This window comes from Taudactylus pleione, unplaced genomic scaffold (assembly GCF_031769625.1).
Source record: "Taudactylus pleione unplaced genomic scaffold, aTauple2 ptg000665l, whole genome shotgun sequence".
NCBI classification, from domain to species: Eukaryota; Metazoa; Chordata; class Amphibia; order Anura; family Myobatrachidae; genus Taudactylus; species Taudactylus pleione.
The window spans coordinates 989,498-1,011,809 of record NW_028285067.1 but is presented as its reverse complement, the minus strand read 5'-3'; the positions used below and the strand labels follow the sequence as shown (position 1 = coordinate 1,011,809).

The window sequence follows — 22,312 nt, the reverse complement described above, 5'->3', positions numbered from 1 at the left end:
CTCTTGCGCTCTGGATGGCACTTTGGAGAGCCAGCTGCAGCATCTTTTAGACCCACGAGACTCAGAGTGGGCTAGGATGATCATCCAAGCAATAGGGGACTCTGTTCTTCCCCAGGAAGCCTTCTTTCACCTTTGGGTGATGAGATTTTAGGATATCGGCCAATCTGCGGTGGAAGAGAGATCTTTTCAGTTTGGGATCTTTTCTCAAATTTGGTCAGGAACCACAGCCATGTGTAAAGGCCTCATGCAATTCAGTTGTCTTATGCTCATTGGGCAAGTTACGATGTCCATGGGGAGATCAACCTCTAGCAGAGATTTTTACAGCTAAATTGATTTATTCTACCTTTCAACAGACTTGCATTAGGGTCTGGGTGCCCCGTTTATGTTCACTTAAAGGTGTGTCCTGGGCCAGTATGTTACCAGGTTATTCTCTGTTCTGTGTGTTACTTTGGACATACCTACCCATATGGGTATCTTTTGGACATCTACTTGGCATACAGTGCCCCCCCCACCCAATTGGGTGATTTAAAAAAGATACAATGGGACTTTTGTACAAAGTTGCATTCTACTCTCCCATTGCATTGAGGAAACACTGTTTGCCCTCGTATTACGCTCCTGTTATTATTGTTAGGAGGGTTAGGTTTTAGTAGGTATTCTCATTCTCATTTTGGTGAAAAATAAGTGAAGTTTCCTGCAGGGAGGATGCCTGTATAGAAAGGAGTTGAACATTTAGCAAATTATTTAAAGTGCTAAACGCCTGGTCTATACCAAATGGTAAGCAGTGTCCGCAATGCAATCGGAGAAAGAGATTTATCAGAACCACAATATACAATTTTTACAAATTTCTTGCAAAAAAAAAAGGGATATGAGACGTGTAATAGTCTCCTGCAATACAATATAACCTTAGATGCAGTGAGGTCACATGACTACTTTTGAAATAGTTAAAATGCAAAACCACCATCTCTCTTAAATTGACATTTAAGTACTGTAAGATAAACAGCAGCTGACACAGGTCTGTGCTCCATGCACAACCCCAGCCTTTACCACTGAAAATCTAACTTACAGCACCTATTCTGGTAGAGTGTATAATTATGATAGATTGACGAGATTAGAAGGGATATATAATAACATACCTGTTTTATTGCATACAGTATGTAATTTAAAACTAAAGCAACAAGAGGATTTATGGATTGATTAAATAATGTCACAGGGGCCTCCTTTTCTGTTTAACTTGAATGTATACCTTAAAACTCTCCTTACCGATCCTGCCGTAGTGCTAGCTTGGCTGATATCATATAATAGAACAATGCCACCTAGTGGCAACATTCTGACAAAAACAGTATTTTCTGAGATCAGACACTCAAGAACTTTGATTTAAGATGTCAGCTATAGCTGACAACTTGCTCATCAGGCCTGCTGATAAATGTCAGTATATCAGTGGCTGGGGTATGTTTGGTTAGGGTAAACGTTCTTGTATTCATCTACTGCTCAGCTATTATGTCCCCTGTGCTCTTAGATAAGGGGTAGGCAACGTGCGTCACTCCAGCTCCTGTGGAACTATGCATGTTAAGGCATTCTAAAACTGTGGCAGGGCATGCTGGGATGTGTAATTCTGCAGCAGCTGGAGTACTGCACTGTTCCTAGCTCTGTCCTAAGTCACCAGAATGCTCACAGCTGCACAGAATATTTAAGATATTGAAGGGGCCAATGACCTATGAACCAATGTGACTCTTTGTAGCTTTTCTCTTGTCTTCATACAACTCCTCACCTAATAGCACTACCTGTCACATGATGTGCCCATTTATACCCCTTTCACACTGTCAGCAAATAACCTGGGTTATTGCACGTGAACAGGTTGAAATAAGCCGGGTCGAGCAAACCCGGCATTTCAACTCCGGTAATGAGCAGGGTTGAACACAAGTTCAACCCGGCTCGCGGTCTAGTTTGAACGGGTAACCCAAGTCGAGAAAACCAGGGTCCCGCTCACTGCATAGAAGACCCAGCGCTTGGGGAGGATCTCATCTTCAAGTGCCGACTCAGCAGTGACATAATTGACCCAGCATTATTGCCGGGTCAGGCTGCCAGTCTGAAAATGGGTCTGTGCAGAGTCTCACCAGGGATTTGTTTATTGCTGCAATCTAATGAGAAAAAATGTTTTGAGACTGAATAAGGGCTTGTACACAATAGCGCTAAAAATAAAACAGCATGCTAGTTAAAAATCATACTTGGAGCCCGATTCAGATTTGGGAATAGAGTAAGTAACTGTACCTGGACAAACCATAGTTCAATGCAAGGGGTGCACAAACATACATCTTTTTGGCATGCAGGATAAGCACTGGCTGCTTTTGCATGTAGCCCACAAATACTGTACAGTTTTATTTTTACACTGCAAATTAGATGTCAGTTGGGACTCACCCCTCCCAAATCTAACCCTCTCTGCACATATTAAATCAGCCCCACCTGCAGTGCAGCATGGTTTTACTATTCTCAAATCTGAATCAGGCCCAATGCCCACACATTAACACAGCGTGGATTACCCAATGTAAATGCTTCCTCGCAGCATTGTGTACTCTATATGTGCTTTATGAACATTTCATGTAAAGTCCATTGAATTTTACCAAGCCGCAACACTTGGTGCAAACTGGAAGGAAAAAGTAAGCGAACACATGAGAGACTGCATCTAAGATGACCCATCTGTATGGGCCTTGGTTCTAGCGGTTATCAGGCTACAAGCAGCGTGCGCACAGACAGAACAGGAGGTGAATGCAAAAAGATAAAGAGATTTACGTCATCTCCGGGAAACACAGAAAGAGTAAAACCACAAAAGGCGCATTTAATATCTTAAAACTTTTTGATTAAAACGTGAAGCTCAAAAACAAAATAAGAATACATTATTAATGTCCAGAGGGGTTCTGCCCTTCTCTCTCATGTTGGATACCCAGCACGAGGGTCCATCGCCAGGCTACAGACCAGTGGAAAGCGAGGGAGGAGTGGGATGAGGATGCTGCAATGCGTTTCCAGACAGGCTCTATTAGTGGCTTTGGTGAACAATTACCATCACATTTCCATGTCTATCCAAGATAAGACAGATCCACTGTCATAGGACACTGTAACCTTCTCTTAAGGCCCCCATACACAGTGAGATTCAGAGTTGGCAAGATCAGTTGTACGATTTCCCTTGAAACTCTTCATAAGATGTGGTCAAATGGTGTACGATTGACCATTAAGATCATAGGATAAGATGCATAGAAGTGTATCACATCGTACACAATCAGTTGAGATCTCTCTGCAAAACCATCTGATCTGCGATCCAACTAGACGACGGCGGGGACGCGCAGCAGGGTCACAGAAGACTCAAAATATAACTAATTGCAAACGATTGGTCTGACCAACCTGCAGAAAATGCCAAAATAGTGTTAAAAATCGTCCCGTCTATGGCCAGCATTACATGTTATTTTGGATTGGCCTCCTTACTTTTGTGAACGGAAATGTTAGTCTCCGCAGTAATGCAGCAGCCATAGACACGGTCTGGTGGTACCTACTCTATGTATCAAGTGCCTCTGCCAAACAATGCAGCCTAGACAAGGACATTAATTTTTGTATAGAAAAGATGTTCTAATGGCACATAACTGGGGACAGAGAGGAGAGTTTTGATCACACAGGAAGAGAAATTCAACATAATAAAATGAAAATCCCCCCCCATTTATTTAAAATAAATTAAGGCAAAGGACCTTTAACGCTAGCATTCCATGTGGACCACACAGGATTAAAATAAGGAACACGTCCCTAGTTAACATTTCACTCTATACTCAAAGACAATTCATGATCTCGTGGCTTCGGCAGAAATGCTTTGGCGTAATGTTCCGAGGCCCAGCGCTGCAATCCCAGCCATGCTTGTACACACTGTGTAGTCTCATATCCAGTATGGCAGGTAACGCCCCAACGCCTTGTCCTGCTTTCTCTGAGGCTGCAGCAAAGCTCAGCACAGATCACTTCTTCTTCCTGCGCACTACAGTCCAACCCTGAACCTCTTGTTCCTCCTCCACAGGATCCCTGCTGTGCCCGTCAGCCCCTGACCCGCTGGCTGCAGTGGAAGCGGTTGGTGGTGGAGATACAGGTATACTCGTGTCACAGTCCATTGCCTGTAGAAAACACAAGCAGCATACGTACCTGAACAGACGGAAACAAGCTCTACAGAGCACAGACATATCGCACAGCAGGGAAAGCAAAGAACTGCTTTGCCTTTGAAAATGCATCTCCTCTGTATTAACTACGGTTGTGCACATGGGACAAACCATCTTACAAGGGGGGGGGGGGGGTGCACAAATGCTATTTTTTTTTAATGACAAAGGAAAAATAAAGATTCTCTGTGTAGTTTGAATCTTACACTGCAATTTTTTTTTTTTATTCGAGTTTCAACTCTAATGGAGCGTACACACGGTCAGATTTGTCAGATGAACGACTGAACGATTAAACGATTTGAACGATTTGGACGATTTGACCAAAGTTTTGAACGATTTGAACGATTGAACGATTTTTGACTGCATTAAAATGAATGGAATCGTCCAAGTCTGACTGCAAACCCATCAGATGTCAGATATCGTTATCTGACAAACGGGAACGCGCATCGTTGATCGTCCATCGTTCAGGCATGTCAGATATGAACGATTTTCCATCAGATATGAACGACTGAACGATTTTTAAATCGTTATCGTCCATATCTGAAGAAAAAATCTGATCGTGTGTATGCACCTTTAGAGGGGAATTTGATATGAAACGTAAATTTCGCTGTCGAAGTTTACGTTTCATATCGGAGCTTCTACCTGGGATAAAGTATCGGGCGCGCGCCCGCTTATCTCCGTATTCAATATGAAACTAACGAAAACAGGAGCCTGCGAAGTGGGATTTGCATAAAGTTACGAAATTTTCCTTAAAAAAATTGTAGGACCCCCCTAAAGTTGTAAAAACATGGGACCACTATGGGTACCCCCGTTTTAGCCTGTAAATGAAAGTCGGGGATTTAAATAGCCGCAGCAGGTGTTTTTTCCCGACATTGAAGAAGTGATGCAGAAGAGCACTTAGGTTATTTTTTTCGTTTATTTAAGTGGTCCCATCAAATTTGGGTACATGAAAATGGGTACTAGCATATTTTGATGTCCCTAAAGTAAGTTTTTAAAAATTCTGCAATTGTGCACCTGCCGCTATAAATCTATTCTAGAAAACATCTGCCGCATACATGCAGAATAGCCCTGAACCTATTTCCCTATTGGAAAAAATTGTTTAACCTTTTTTTTTTTTTTCACCCCAATTTTTAAATTAATTTTTTGGGGTGTCCCTATTTTTTTAAAAACTTTTTTTTGACACAGTTCTTTTTTAAATGTCATTCCCAGGGGTGCAGGCTATTTTTTTTTTTTAAGCCTGCACCCCTAAACCCCAATTCTGCACTTTTTTTCGACACCTATTGAATGGTGAAAAGTTATCCCCGTTTTTTATCAAAGACTTTTCGAACCTGCGGTGTAAAACTAAAACCTGTGATAATGACGTCATAGGTGCGATATTAACGCAAAAAACAGAGTTTTCGCTCCCATATTGAATACCCCTATAAATCTGTCTGCACAATTTAAATTTATCTTCACCCCCACAGCTCAAATTGGTTTTGCCAATGATGCAAAATGATATCATCTAGCTGGACTATACATGTGTTTTGATTTATTCTGTTAAGGGGAAGATTTATCAAAGCTTTGAGAGAGATAAAAGTACCAACCAATCAGCTCCTGTCATGTTAAAGGCTGTGATTAAAACAGTTAAACCAGTCAGCAACAGTTAGTTGCTGACTGGTTTGTAGTTTATCTCTAACCACTTTATGTCTCTCCAAGGTTTGATAAATCTCCTCCGTAGTGTTCATCTGAATGATTATCTATACCCTGAAAGGCTGTTACTATGGGGTAAATTTGCGAAGGCTTCTAAAAATGAAAAGAGTAGGTGTCGCCCATAGCGACCAATCAGATTGTAGCTAACATTTCTCTATTGCATTCTGGAAAATGATAGACAGAATCGGATTGGCTGCTGTGGGCATCACCACCACTTATCGGTTTTAGAAGCTGTAGTAAAATCTAGCTCTAGGAGACTTACTTCTTCTGCTCTCTCATCAGTGACCAACATGTTTAGCTCTCTAAAGACACAACAAAGGGTTATCCACAGCTATAATGTGCAGCTTGCTAAGGGCTCGATCGCACAGAGAGCTTAAAGTGCACGGTGTATATTGTGCAGCCTGATTACGGCCAGATCACACTAACGTCATGCTCAGTACAGTAAGAATACAGCTACGCTATGGCGACAATGGCAAAGCCACTTGCGATCATTGAGGTTAGACCACTCGCCAGTGTGCGTCAATAACTATATGTGAACAAGCCCTCGGTCTAGACACTGAATTGAGAAAGTAATTTGTTTAATTTTTTTTTTTTATTTCCTTATTTTTGTAATTAATGACATTGCTTTCATTTGATATATTTTATGATGGTCAATTTAATATTTGCCAACCTGTACTAAAGGTACATGAGCCGGGAATATGTTTAAAGCGCATTCCAGGAGGAAAGTACTGTAGGTACAGAAGTGGACCGCTAGCGCACAACTGCTGCCTCACGGCACTGGGGACGGGGGTTTGCTACCAGCCAGGGCAGTGAGTGCGTTTTATGTTCTTACTGTGTTTGCGCTATATAAATTAATGTTAATAATAGCGATGGAACAAGAAATGCAATAAAATAGGACTTGTCCATGTGCATTTCCCATGGGGTTTTTGAGCACATGTAATACATGTATAACTACATTGTAGTGATGTCAGAGATTTAAGATGTGTAGGGGGCTGGGTTAGCCTGGCCGCCATCAGCAATGCGCTAATGACACCGGATCTGTATTCCTCCATCACCCCCTGCCAGCTCTAAACACTGCACTCTTAATTTAGCTTTATACTGTGAAGAGAGGAGACGATTGCCCCATGATAGATGCCTACTGCCTACCTCCTCTTCACCATCATCATCATCACCGCTGTCATCCTCATCGGCTTTCACTTCCTGCACATTGGCTTTCACATTGTACTTCTTCTGGGAGAGTTGTGCAATCTTTTCCCTCACACGGGCTGTGTCTCCCTGCCGACACTGAGAGTATAACGTGCACAGCTGCTGGGAAATCTGCACCAGGGGAAGTAATAGCACAAGACGGGCACATGACAGAGGTCTCAAATCACATCAACAAGATGGTAGACCGCCAGCTTAACAAAAACGCAAACCAGTCTCCTGGTATAAGAACCATGGTATGGCTACAGTACATTGGACATTGCAGTATTACTAGGACGTTGGTTTTATATAGAGGCGTGTTAACTACCAGAGTTTTCCTGAGACAGTTTGATTTGAGCCTAGAACCTTTGCCATGCCTTGCCCTTTCAAACTTATCCACCAGTCCAGGCCTGGCCAACCTGTGGCTCTCCAGCTGTTGTGAAACTACAAGTCCCAGCATGCCTTGCCACAGTTTTGCTATTAGGGAATGCTAAGACTCTGGCAAGGCATGCTGGGACTTTTAGTTTCACAACAGCTGGAGAGCCACAGGCTGGCCAGGCCTGCACCAGTCTGTGGCTTCCAGCAGCCTAATCCAGTCTCATGGTGTGGATATAGGACATTCTTATCTCTAGACACTGCCTCATAGCACTGAGGTCATGAGTTAAATTCCCAACTAAGGCCCTATCTATCGGCGTGGAGTTTGTATGCACTCTCCGTGTTTGTGTGGGTTTTGTCTGGGGGCTCTGGCTTCCTCCCCACACTCCAAAAACATACTGGTAAAGAAGTTGGATTCAGACAAAAATTATTCCTAGTGTGTATATATCAATGTGTGCGCTTATATACAGAAGACCGTAAGCTCCAATGGGACAGGGATGGATATAAATGACAAATATTCTCAGTACAGCGCTGTTTAACATGGGAATGCTATATAAATAATAGCAAATCAATATTAATGCAACTAAATTCTAAGATAGCTAACAAGAATATATTGGATATTGTGGTTAATGAGAAGGTGTCCCAATTTTATTAATATAGTCCACTGAATATAGAAATTCCTACTTAAATTGCAGGAGACAATAATAAAACAGTATTCTATGAAGTTCATTTCACCACAGTCTTCCTGCATCAGTTTACAAGGATTCAAACTTAATGGATCTGTGATCTCAGACTGTCTAACTTAAGCTGGGTACACACTGACAGATATATTGGCCGATCAATTAATCGGCCAACATATCTGCTGCCCGTCGGCCAGTGTGTACCTGCGATATGTCGGTGAACGTCGTCGTTCGCCGACATATCGCATTGGCTGCGCTGCACAGCCGATGGACAGATATGTCTGCAGACCGCCCATACACACACAGACACGCCCCACCCGGCCACCGGGACCCGCGGCCAAACACAGATGATGGCCGTTCAGTGAGTATGACCGACCATCATCTGCAGATATATTTGTATAGTGTGTACCCACCATTAGTCTATGGCTTCCAGCTAGTCCCCATTCCCCTCCTCACCTTATGGTTCTAGCCCTGACCTCATCGAGATCACGGGAGCGGACAGGTCACTGCACGCTACCAGTTCTTCTGCACTCACCCCCCCAAAACAGGTACTGCAGACATACTGATAACACTCCTGAACCGGTCTAGTTCCCACAATTCCCATGTTCTAGATCACATTTGCTCCTAAACAAACTGTGCTGTATTGATGAACGTAAGACACCCCATTAAAGACTTAGAGCAGATAAGAAACAAACAAGTAAATATCCTTACCAAAGGCAAACTCCCATCCTCCACTACTGTATCAAACTCATCATTCATTATCCCTTGGAGGGTCTCCTCCACCTCGTACTGCTCCAAGTCCGCTGCCAACGAGAAAAGCTCAAAATGAAGACACAGGAAAATACACTCCACACCCAGGTGGAGGTAGGTCCACGGTACGTGTGTATGTATGCAGTATTGTATGTCATTTTTCTACATGAACAAAAATATACAGCGAGTATAAAAACCTACCAGAGATCTGCACAAGTAGAGACTGTTCTGTGCTGAGAATCTCATACAATGTGTGCACAGTCTTAATATGAAAATGCAAATGTGCCAGCAAAAAAAAAAAAGAATTACGACTTTGCACAATGTGCGGCGGCTGTATATTTCTAATAGCGATTACATAAAGTAAAGAAGAATGGAGGGAAGTTTCAAGCCATGATGCAATGTTACCAATAGATCGGTAATTTTACATTATGAGAAGTGGTTCGCGTACAAGTCATTAATAGTGTATACTAATAAAAATATATATATATATATATATATATACACACACACATATAAAATATATATATATATATATCACTGGAGAAGAGTAAAGGGGTATATTTATTAAAGTGACAGTTTTTAGAAGTGGAGATGTTGCCCATAGCAACCAATCAGATTCTACTTATTTATCTAGCCTCTTCTAGAAGATGATAGCTAAAATCTGATTGGTTGCTATGGGAAACATCTCCACTTCTATAAACCCGCACTTTAGTATATATACCCCTTAAGCTGGGTACACACTTTCCTATGTGTGTAGTAGCGAGGCGAAGCCTGCCCACACGATATACTGTGTGGTACACATTGCACGATGCGGTGACCGCCTGCCCGATATGTCGGGCACTGGCTCCATCCACTTTGCTGGTGTCGGAATCCAGGTCGTTCCATCAACCCTACATGCCGGCTGAAAGAACGACCCCGATAAACGACTCGCAGACGTGCGCATGGAGGGTACACACTGGCCAATGTAGGCGATATGTCGGCTCGATCTGCGGGATCGGGCGACATATCGTCTAGTGTGTACCCAGCTTAGGAGTGTGTCTTTAGGGGGCAATCTCTCTCGGCACATAGGGTTAGGTGTACTAATAATAATAATTTTATTTATATAGTGCTCTTTCTCCAATAGGACTCAAGGCGCTTAACAGACAGTGGGCCTAATTTAGCAAGGCTCGCAATTGCAAAGCTATAAGTAGACAGCTTGCAATGCGATCCTTGCAATCATGTAAATGCAGCAGGTGGTGTATGACACCCCCTGCTGCATTTGCGACCCGAGCACTGCGACGGAAGTTGCAGACTGGGATCACCATCGCGACCATCGCTGGTCGATAGCCGCGATGGTGGACGGCGCTAGGCGGTCGGCCAGCTGAGTAAGCCTCAGCTTACTCAGGCTGGCCGGCTTGCGAGCCCAGACGACACGCAGTCCCTGGGCTGGCTACTCCTGGAAAACGGGACGCATACGCCCCTTTTCCGGTCACACCAGCCAACCCAGTCCTACCCCTTAAATGCCTCTGCCTGTCAATCAGGTAGAGGCATTCAAGAGCTTGCATGCGTCTTAGCAGGACCCATTCTGCACACTTGCAGAATGGATCCTGCGCACACGCAGAGTCCCGATAATCTGCATTCAGCAGTGCACTTGCATGCACCGAATGCTGAATGAGGCCCAGTATGGACATAATACAGCGATGAACATAATAAAGGGTATATTTACTAAAGTGAGTTTTTAGAAATGTGTTGCCCATAGCAACCAGATTTTATTTAACATTTAACTAGCACCTTCTAGAAGATAACTAGAATCTGATTGGTTGCTATAGGCAACATCTACACTTCTAAAAGCTCTCACTTTAGTAAATTTGCCCCTAAGAGGTTAGACTTGCATAAAATACAGGGACTATGGTGGTAATACAAGAGGTGTGGCAGCCATTATGGGTCATCAGTTGCATGGAATTATACATCCTGCCCTTGAAGGAACCAGGTGAAGCAGCCATTTAAGGTGCGCTTCATAGGATTACACTGGTAATCCCTGAAACTGATGACACAAGATGGTCAAGATCCTGTAAAAATACAATGCGAGATCCTTGCAAGGTCCCCTGTTCCATAAATTTTTTTTCTACACCAAGCACCAGCTTTTAAAATTTTGGGGCCAAAATTAAAACCACAATAATATTAAATGCAGAAGACCAAGTCAAAACCGCTGAGACTCGGCACTTAATAAATCTGGCCCAAGATCTTGTCAATCTCTGACTACAGTTTGTAAAGAAGGACCATCGAGCAGCCATACGGCAATCCCAGAAATGGCAACTCTTGTAGTAGAGCTGACTATCGGCATAAAGTCCCCACAATGGGGATAATTTAATACTTGCATGAATTATAAAGAAGCTTACAATTCGTATGGAAATATTGATCCACAGCTCCCACCATCCATCCTGCCTTCTCCTGGCCATAAAGGCCCCCAAATCCATTCTCCACAGCTATCTGTGAACATAAAAGAAATACCGATTAGCGTTTACATACAAAAGCAAATGCCCTTAAATTTGTTCCCATATTGTTAGAAGTTATTTGCACCATAATGTGTGCACATACTTTAGAGAATGTTATAGTGGCTACAAATCTGTTCATTATATACATCATTAATAGCGTGGACACAGCCCAGGGTACGACCTGCTATGTGAGCCAGACGTTCTCCTGTAAACGGACAATGGCTGCTTGTATTTTTCCCCACTTATATAGAGTCAAAGTATTCAGGTAGCAGAATACCTGGTGAAGGGATTAGAGACAATGGCCCTCATTCAGAGCCGCTCGTTAGCGGCAGTACGCTCGTTCCGAGCGATGTTTGCACATCTGCGCATGCGTACGGTTTTTAGTACGCATGCGCGAACCAGTCAGTGCGGCAGAAAATCGTTGGTACGCAATATAGCGAGGGCCTGCTATTTTGAGTGACAGAATGAGGCGTATGTGGGTGGTAACAGGGGAAGGAGCTTGAAAATGGGGAGTGGAGATCCGAACGCAGGCGTGCTTAAAGGTCAAAACGGGCGTTTTATGGGTGTGTATATTTAAAACAGCAGCGTCATTGACCACGTCACTGGGTTATTTTATAGCCAGAACTGCTCGCAAATTTGTGGTAGCAAACACCAACCACAAGAATAGCGAGCAGTTCATACGCTGGTCGATGTACTCGATTAATCTAATAAATAGCGGACATGACGTATGGTGCGAGCGGCCAGGGGGCGTTTTTAACAAATAAACGAGCGTATGTTTTGCTCGCTCGTTCAGACTTAGAGGTGTGAACAAACTGCAATGTGCGTACGGATCATTTGAATAGCCACCCCTTGTTTTTAAACGAACGACCACAAATAGCGAACGGCTCTGAATCAGGCCCAATGTCAGCAGGGATAGATGAGGGATGCTGGTTTTTGGGCATTCATTATGAGCCAGGTAGGCTAAACAAAAAAAAGTAAAATAAAAAAGGATTACCAAATAAAAAAAAAATTAAATAAAAAACTCCCAGCTTGATCCAAGTTGAACTTTTTTGAAGCATAGGGGAAATGATCAGAGGTGCCACTGCTTAGATAGGAGACAAAGCGCCCTGTAAAGAACGTCCCCTGAAGCAAAACAATGTCCGTTCTAGAAAGGCTTTTACAGGAGCTAAAATGCCAGCTGTATGCGTTACCCATTTGGTTGTTTCACCGCAGAACCTTACATGTTTCTATAGAATTTGACGGCAGATCAGAACCATTTGGCCCATCTAGTCTGCCCATTTAGGGTTAGCTTATTAGGGTTAGGGCCGGGGTTAAGGTAGGTTGTTTGGGTATTTGTGTTAGGGTATTAGAGATAGGGGTTAGTGTTAGGGGTTTGTTAAGAGTCACGGGGGTTAAGGTTGTTTGGATATTAGTGCTAGGGTATGAGAGTTAGAGGTTAGTGTTAGGGAATTAGGTGTTTAGTCAGATAGGTGCCTGTTTCTCAGTGAAGCAAGTGGGTTTTCAAAATTAGCAGTGTTCTGTAAATGATGTATTATTAAAGTTACCAACAGCGCAAACACTGCATTTTATTGAAGAGTAAAATGACATTTATGAAGATAATTCTATCTATAAATATTAATAAATTCTGTGGAAGTCAGTAGTTATTGTCTCGCTGTGTAGCTTTTCAAAATACAGTGGGGGAAGGGAACCTTAGTTACAGGGTCATAACTAGGGTGGTGCGACCTGTGCCATGGCACAGGGCACCGCAGGGCAGGGGGCGTTGCTCAGGCCTGTCAATTTTTATAATCATTCTCACTTGTAGCTTCCTCTTCTTTTATCCCTGGCATCTCCTGGCCGCCCCTATCTCCTCCCTGACCGACTCCCCCTCCATCTGGCCACCTCCCCAAGCACCTTCAGTCACATCCTCTTATTTACACACACATATCAAAATACTGTCATACCCGGGACTCAAACCCATCACCTTTCACATGGCACTATCTTCCCCACAATTTCTGATGGCAGCCCATGAGGCTGCCATCAGAAACTGTGGAAATTTTGGATTCACGTCTAATGTACCTATTTGAAAAACAGGGGGAGGGGGGCAGCAATGCTCTTTCTGACCCAGGGCACCAAAAAGTCTAGTTACGGCTCTGCTTAGTTAAATCACCAACCAATTACAAACATGCATCATTAAGTCTGGTTGAAGTCAGTTAGGGATCGTCGCAAAGTACCAACATGTGGCAAAGAACAGGCAAGAGTTTGTGACAAAGAACAATAACACTAAACAAGTTTACAGTACAGGAAGGTCAAACATTGCCGGACCTTCTATATTAGAGCTCACACTTACCCTTATGTGTCAGCAAATATGTAAGTTTGGGTCTAATATTTAATAAAACTTACATGTCACAAAGTAGACATCATTTAAATCAGTAAATTGGACAAGTGCACTAGAGCAGGGTGGGAAGACTATGTAGAGTGGGGTCTAAGTATTCTATAAACAAAATAATCTTTACATAATTCTCAGTTTATTGTATTTTTATAATTACTAGTACCATACGCCTGGTTATTAATGGCAGAGTATTCTTATAGATTTCTACGGAGGCTGCTTCAATAAGAGTTCAACTCTATAGCAGGTGAGGTTATAGTTTAAGCCCGTGGTTCTCAAACTCAGTCCTCAGTACACATTTTCCAGGTTACCCAGCAGGTGCACAGGTGTAGTCATTACTCACTGACACATTTTAAAAGATCCACAACTGGAGCTAAACTATTTCACTTGTGATTGTGAGGAGACCTGGAAAACATGAATTGTGTGGGGTCCTGAAGACATTTGAGAACCTGTGGTTTAAGCCAATCAACCTATTTTAGTAGTTCCTAGTTTGGTTACTGATATTAGGTGACAAATTTAATAAGGAGTAGTAGATAAATTAAAAGCAGCAATATATAGCAAGGCAAAACCAACCTGGTTTAGCCTTACTTACCATTGCCGCTTTAAATTGATCTGTCAACTCGCCAAAATCTGGGGACTATCAGAATCCTGCAACCTACTACACTTAGGACCTAGATGTTTTCTCCTTGTACGTCCCAACATAAATCCAGACACATGAAGTACAAAAATAATTTCTTAGCACAACGGACAAAGTATTATCCCTGCATCCATCACTGTTTACAATACCAGCTTTCTGCCTCAGCTACGGTTTACATTTATGGAAACTAAAAAAAGGTATCTAACAAGTCACTGTGCCAAAAATCAGGCCAAGATCTGTGTGAGAGGCAGCAGGGAGCATCTGGTCTGGCCTCTTCTATGTCTATTTTGCAAGACTGTGAGGTGAGCGAGTTGGGGGTAATGTAGGAATTATGTTCCTTGGGTTTTGTTTCAGCATTAGTTGGTCTTTTAACCCGTTAGCTGGCAGGGGTCCATGCAAAAACTGTATCTCAGGCTTCCTCTATTTCTGTTGTCATGCTGCATCTATATTTCCCCCTTTAATTCTACAATTTCTGAACTGTACAGGCATTCCAAATATATACACATATACTTGATTGGAGGTTTGGTTATAATCATGTTTTCTCCTGTCAGCTGCCGTCATTTGCTTTCCCCATTCTGCAGGAAACAGCTGACATAATTGATATCGAATGGCAGAGAGCCACAAAAGGCTGCAGAGTATTTCAAATGCCTTAAAAGGTATGAGATGGTCTCTGAACATTAGGATAAACCTTTAACTGAGAACGTAAAAAAAAAAAAAAAAAAAAAAAAAAAAAAAGACTCCTGAGGACTTCTGTTTACATTCAACCATTCTATAGACAAGAAAATGGAGATATGCTTAATTTTATAAAAATACTAATTTTACCATTTGTCTTCCATTCGTAACCTTGGAGTGACCAACTAAGAAGGTCTCTCAAATCACGGCAAAGTGGTCTTCTCCTTTCCCCATGAATAAATACATTTTTCTGTCTTCTTTATTAAAGCGGCACTAATATTCAGTGTAGAACAGGCCGGTCTCTCCTTTGAATGTCAGTGCCAACTTAAATTTTCAACTCCAACCTGCCAAGAAGCGGTTGCTTACAAAGTCGCTGCTTCGTAAATATAGCCCAATGTGTCAATGGGGATAATTCAAATGGATGTGAGGGAGAGGATATGCCGTTCCAGAACAGCACACTGACCAGTAACATCGGACATTTTACCCTGCAGCCCATAGAGATGTACAGGAAAACATGCAATGCAGGGACTATATATGGCGGATATATAGTATGTGCAGCAGAGCATTGCGGCAACTCTCGGCAGCATTGAACGACGCCAATGTACAGAATTATGCTGGCCATACACGGTACAATTATCGGGGCGATCCGAGGGTTAAATATCGCTCGGTTGGGCATGCCGGATTGTCCAGCAAGCCCGTCCGATGCGATAAAATGTCGGCCGCATCGGGCAGTGTATGCCCAGCCACGGCCAACAGACAGACAGACATTTCCTGTGTTACTTCCCAAGGAAGGAACGGGAAAATGTCTCCTCCCCAGGGGCGGAGGGCAGATGTCGGGGCTAATACACTGTTAGAAATCTCACAGTGTATGCCCCGGACATCTGCAGGCTGACAGATAAAATGTCTGTCGGTCTGACAGGCATATTATCTGGACGTGTATGCCCAGTTTAAGTCTGCAAGCAAAAGTGGTTGTTTGCCCTTTAAAGTCACCAACACTGGCAAACAGAAACAATGAGAAGGGATTGCAGGAATCCCAACATCCAGCATATAGGTCAGAGCAGAGCTACGTTAGCCGCCGAGCAAGGAATTCGCATTTCCTCATTACGGAAACAAAAATGTGACCTTTTTCTAGGATCTTTTTCCTTTAGTAAAAGGCTGCATGCATGAAGGTGCTATGTAAATAAACTATACAAGTTATGAAAACCTTTTACACTACAAAAGATATTCTATAACTACAACATGTTTCCATTAAGCAAAGAGGCTTAAATAATTTGCCAACTAAATTTAGCAGCTGTTTACTTTTTTATAAAATGGAAACTTTGGCCCTCATTCAGAGCCGTACGCTCTGAGCAGAGCGCACGCTCTGAATGAGGGCCGGGCTCCATTCTCATGGAGCGTCCTCCACAGGCTATACGAGCGTGCATTGTGATGGCCGCGATGGTCGAGACCATCGTGACCATCGGAATTGCGAGCCGGAGCCTGCGGTTGAGGTTTTCAACCGCAAGCTCCGGAGTGATTTTGGCTCTATCAGAGCCAAAATCACTCCCACTGACATCACTAGTGATGTCAGTGGGCCGGCTTCTGACGGGAGGCGTTCCCGTGGGAACGCCCCCGTCAGGGAGGCACGCCCCCGGCACGCCCACCAAAGGGGGCGTGCTGTCAATCAACATTGACAGCACGCCCCCTTTGATCGGACACAACGAGCGAAGGACTTTCCTTCGCTCGTCGCGTCTGGCGCATGCGCACGACGGAGCTCCCTCCGTCGTGCGCATGCTCAGTCCATAACATTGACCCACTTGCGAGCGGACAACCGCTCGCGAGTGGGTCTGAATCAGGCCCTTTGTCTTCTTCCAGTGGAGTCAACTTGATATTGTTGTGACAGCTCTGTGGACAAGGAGCAGCAGATCAGCATTTGCATATATGTTGTGACTGTACTACTACAACAGCATAAGGGCAACGTGGAAACACGGCGCCTTCTACACTACACGCTGCTCTGCTGAGAAGGATCAAGGAGGACATACAAGTTGCAGTCCCCAAATATCAGAACAGTTTGTGAGGTGGTATATTATATATGATATATACACACTGTTGCGTGTTGACCCCTTGTTTTCATTAATTTTCCGTCACACCGCTGCAATTTGCCACCTCCTGTAATGCAATTGTCAGTGCCATCTCGTTCCAGTAATTTCTCTACAGTAATTTCTCAACTGCAGCTCATGCAGCCACCAAGGTGTCTGTTTACTAACTGCCAACATGGGAAGGGGGGTGCCAGTCCCTTACTTTGCCAGGGGCGTTTGGACCCCTAGATACACACCTGGTTGTAGGTGCTCCAAATGTTGGAGCTCTATGAGGGGGTTGGGTATGTAATACCGCCAGATGGAAGCCTGGCGGTAGAAATCCAGACGCCGGAAGCCGGTAGATGAAGATCCCGACAGGGGAGGTAAGTAGGCTAACCCTACCCCTCTCCCTCCTCCTAACCCCCCGTAGTGGTGCCTAACCCTTACCTTTCCCCAGGGTTGCCTAAACCTGACCACCCCTCCCCCTGAACCATGACCCTCCTGGGGGGGGGGGGGGGGGTGTTCCTATCCCCAAGTTCCCCTGGGAGTCCCCCAACTCTCTCCTCACCCACACCACGGCGTCTGTATTTCGGCGTGGGGCTAATGATATTCAGAGGCTTAGCTTTAGTCCCATTCCGGGCTTTCAGTGTAGGGAAGTCGATGGTCGGCATTTCGACCGCTGGCTTCCTGACTACATCCCCTGTGAGGCCATCTATTTGTAGCACTGAATTCTGGTTGTCCCATCCCTTTCCCATTGGCTACCAAATACAATCCCTATGATAGATAGATAGATAGATAGATAGATAGATAGATAGATAGATAGATAGATAGAAAAACAAAAAGGCAATAACTACTTATACTCAAACAAACTAAAAAAAAATCTGGCACTGTACCTCCTAAGTGGTAGTGTATGGAAATATTCTGACTGCTGCCAAGAAGAGCGGGAAATATACAAACCCACAAAGAGCTATAACAGAGAGAATAAAGAGTATTTTGAGGCACTGTCAGAATATTAAATTTCACCCAGACAGCTCTACGCGTTTCTCCGCCTTTGGCAATATCGGCAGCTTCCTCAGGAGACAATTGAATTAATAATCTGAAGTTCTCTCATTCATGATTATAGACATATGTCACACAATCCTGATTAGGAATTTTTAAGTGGTGACACAGACTTATGTTTTATTTGTTTTATTGTATTGAATATAGTGTATGTTTTGTATTTATCTTTTTAATATATTTGGATTAAACGTAATATTCTGACAGCGCCTCAAAATAGCTACTTAAAGCAGAGGTTCCCAAACGTGGTCCTCGAGGTACCCTACCGATCCATGTTTTAAGGATAATCATGCTTGAGCACAGGTGACTTAATCAGTACCTCAGTCAATTTGATTTAAACATCTGTGCTCAGCCATGGATAACCTTAAAACAGAGGTTCCCAAAACGTGATCCTCAAGGCACTGAAACAGTTCAGGTTTTAGAGACAGTCATGATTGAGCACAGGTGGTTAAATCAAATTGACAGAGTTAGTAATTAAGTCACCTGTGCTGAAGCAGGGCTATCCTTAAAACCCAAACTGTTAAGGCCCCCATACATCAGCAATTGATTGCAGCAATTTGCAATCGATTGAAAAAGGGAAAGATTTTTATACACAATCGATTGCAAATGGCACAATTGCTGATGTATGCCTTTAGGGTGCCTGGAGGACCGAATTTGGGAACCACTAATAGATATAATGACAAATAACTAGTCTGTATGTCAACATATATAGACGGATTTCAGGCACCCTATGCTCCCGCGCAGATTAATGGGTGATATATGCCTCTTGTGTGTAGACCTATTCCAGGAGGGGACACACTGCAGCTTTCTTGATATGGAACCAGAAGTCCCATCATGCCTTTTGTACCTCCTAGCTGTGTACACTTCCAACACAGCTTAAGTCTGCTCTACATAAACATAACAGGAACATATTTATTGCTAGGGACACAGAAGGGTTATTTACCAACATTGCCCAAAGCTGGACTAAAGACCACAACAACCAATCAGCAATAGAATTAGTCCTAGTGCAAGTGACACAATGGGAGCAAGTACAATGGGTACATGCACCTTAGGGCAATAGTAACATAGCACTGACTGTCAACAACGCAGCACTATGTGGATGATAATCATGTAGTTTAAAGTAAAAAAAAAAAAAAAAAAAAGGATAAACATCCCAACACTACTGGTAAATCTAATATGTTGGAATAATTCATGACTCTAAACTCCATGATTACCTAAACGAGCAGTCCCACAGTTAATGGTCACCTGCAGCACCGGCCAGCTTCCCAGCACCGCCTGGACCGCCTCATAAAACAGACCACGTGAATCCGAGCTGTGCGCCGCCATCTTCCCCAGTCCGCAGCCACCAAAACGACACACACCCCACGTGACCAGCCAACTAAGCTGATCGCCGAGCTCATCGCACGTACCAGGCTATAAAATCGAACGCCTATAAGCATTGTTCGAGACGAGGCTACACTGCATCTGAGGGGATCTAGCTGTTTCCCTGAGCCTCTGCAGTGAGTGAGCTGGATGTGTACCAGTGGTTGTCTAGTATGTTCCCATGGAGACGGATTCACACATAAATCCTGTTTCTCATTCCATAACAACAACATGGACTGTGGGTAGCAATAATGAGCTCTTTTGTTTTCTCTCAAATTAGATGTATTATATCTACTCTACCATCGAGCACAACTCCTCTTCAGCTTGCACCAACTTCCACTGCAAAACAGCAATTATATAAAGAAATTGTAAATATCTATATTCTATCATGGGTGCAGGGTGTGCGGTGCACACAGGCCTCCGAGTCACGGGGAGCCCACACACCGGCTGCATTGAAATTGCTTACCTTGCGGCCGCCACTGAATAAATCAGCATAAAAATGGCACTGGTGTAATTTTCCCAGAGGTATGCGCATGCACAATAGAGAAATCAATATTGCCAGAGTTCTCACTGCACATGCACTGGTGTGAGGGGATGGAGAGTGCACACGGACGAGCCCCCTGCTCCGACCTGGCTCTGGATTACAGCAATTATATCCCTTGACTACTATACTACCTCTCTCATGTGTCAGCACCACCAGTCTCGTACTGGGCCCGATTCAGAGCTGAATGCTAATCCCATTGCGGCTGCGATCCCGTACGCAGCGGTTCTGCAAAAATATGCAAATGCTGCAGCCGCTGGGATTTGTAATGAGACGCCCACTAGCAGCATCTTAAATCCGCTGATTGCGTACAAAGATGCAACATCGATGTTCTGAGCAACCCCATGGTCGTTCAGAATATCCGTCGCAAGTAAGCCGCCGGAGCCTTCACCATTGCATACAAAATCACAGTCACAGACATGGTCGCTACACGCCTCCGTTTGTATCGCAACCCCCTCGTTATCACCCGCAAATGGTCACCGACTGTCAATCATTCTGCGCCTAAATCCTCAATGCGACCGTCGTCTCTAAGCCATCGTGATGCATGCGCCGTGCAACTCAGATGCATGCGCAACACTAAATAACATCGGCCAGCTGCGCAAACAGCGACATAGCATTCACCTCTGAACCCACTGTTTTGTGATTGGCTGTATCAGCTCTGTCAGCTGAGTCATCCATAGGGAATACAAGAAGTATACAGAACTGAACAGGGACAGATTAAAAGAACAAGGGCACCAGTCTCTTGCCGGCTCATGCGCCGAGAGGACTCTGGCGCATGCACTGACTTCCGGGAACTTGGCAACGGCGCCATTTTCCTGGTGATTTCTGCATCACCAGCGGTCCAATGCCAGGTAAGTATCATCTATAGGTGCAGTGTGTAGTGTGCCCCCCCATGTGTACACTGCACACCCTGCACCCATCATTGGAATGCCCACGGAAGTGAACTAATGCACCTATAGGTGCTAGTCATTAGACGAATGGAGTCGATATAGCTGGAAATATTGCGTATATCTCCTGCGTAAATAGAATAATGCACTTTTCATGCCTAACATTACGGCAACCATAGAAGCGTATTATTGATATGTGATACGCTAAAAAAAAAAGTTTTTTTTGTTCTTCAAAGTTTTATAGGTATAATGATTGCCAAAGCGAAATGGTTCGACACACTGTGGGTTTCCAATTTTTTCTTTATATTGCGGATATGTTCTGCCCATCTAGTACTTAATTTTCTGATAGTGCGGCCTACATATTGTAGGCCGCATGGGCATTCCAGCAGATATACTGCCCTTACTGTGTCACATGAGATGTTGCTGGTGATTTTAAAATTTTCTTTTGTATTTGCAGATGTGAAGTATAAAATAGGTTTAGCACTGTTACGTCCTGTTGTCCGACATGTTTTGCATCTGAGGCAATGCCTAAAACCTGATGTTTCTTTTTTGTCTGCTCATTTGTTTTTATTTATTTATTTATTTTGTTAAATCTGTTTATTTAAGAAAATTTTTCAAATATACAATGATAGTTATCAAAACATAATAAAAATAGTTTTTAAAAAATCACAGAAATTAGAGATTGAATTTGTAATACATCATAGTATTACATCAACAATAGTCAATTAAATAAAGATATATGGGATAAGGAGAGGAAGATGAGAAAAGGGGAACGAGAGGGGTTTAAAAGAGGGGCAAAAAGGTTAGCAGATAAGGAATTAGATTATTATTAGAGTATTAGATGGGAGGTAAGAGGAGGAGTGCCAGCCAATGCCTTTCAACATTACGTCAAAAATGTCTCAAATGAAGATTTTTTTGTATAGTAGTCATAGGGGGTTCAGCATTAAAGTGGGAAGTCCATGGAGTCCATACTTTTATAAAGTGATCCGGGGTATCATGCAAGATAGAGGATATTCGCTCCATTTTATAAGTAATCCAAATTTCATTGATGGTAGCTAGCACTGGAAGAGGTGTAAATGATTTACAGTGTGCTGCTATTTGGCACTTGGCCGTATTTAAAATATGTTTAATAAGTTTTTGTATAGGTCGGGTAGTATTTAGAATAGGACGAGAGAGCAGAGTAGTTAGTGGGGTAAAGTGGATTTGAACATCTACCATTTTTCTAATCAATTTATGAATATCTTTCCAGTATTGTTGAATGTGGGGGCATGACCAAAAACATGCAGCAGGGTTCCTCGTTGCCCACATAATCTCCCAACACATCAGGGAGACCACCGGGTATATCGAATGTAGGCGGGAAGGGACTTAATACCAGCGGTAATAAAGTTTATATGAATTCTCCTT

The 22,312-nt window shown here is 43.4% G+C and overlaps 1 protein-coding gene across 1 annotated transcript; it reads right to left on the bottom strand.

Moving 5' to 3' along the window:
• Positions 1-2,808: 2,808 nt before the first annotated feature.
• On the bottom strand, positions 2,809-19,514 carry TSR2 (TSR2 ribosome maturation factor). Its single transcript, XM_088455701.1, has 5 exons — positions 19,364-19,514; positions 11,236-11,326; positions 8,819-8,910; positions 7,017-7,187; positions 2,809-4,142 (listed from the first exon to the last, which is right to left on the bottom strand). Exons 1-5 carry the CDS (start codon positions 19,442-19,444, stop codon positions 3,990-3,992), a joined length of 588 nt encoding a protein of 195 aa, XP_088311827.1. The 5' UTR covers positions 19,445-19,514; the 3' UTR covers positions 2,809-3,989.
• Between the last annotated feature and the right edge of the window lie 2,798 nt (positions 19,515-22,312).

What these genes read in the sequence shown, in the direction of transcription:
- TSR2 (XM_088455701.1), bottom strand. Translation starts at nt 19,444, where the DNA reads ATGGCGGCGCACAGCTCGGATTCACGTGGTCTGTTTTATGAGGCGGTC. An exon ending in AGGATGGGAGTTTGCCTTTG is followed by an intron (nt 7,188 to 8,818) that starts GTAAGGATATTT and finishes CCCCTGGTGCAG; the next exon opens with ATTTCCCAGCAGCTGTGCAC. An exon ending in ATGATGATGGTGAAGAGGAG is followed by an intron (nt 4,143 to 7,016) that starts GTAGGCAGTAGG and finishes TGTTTTCTACAG; the next exon opens with GCAATGGACTGTGACACGAG.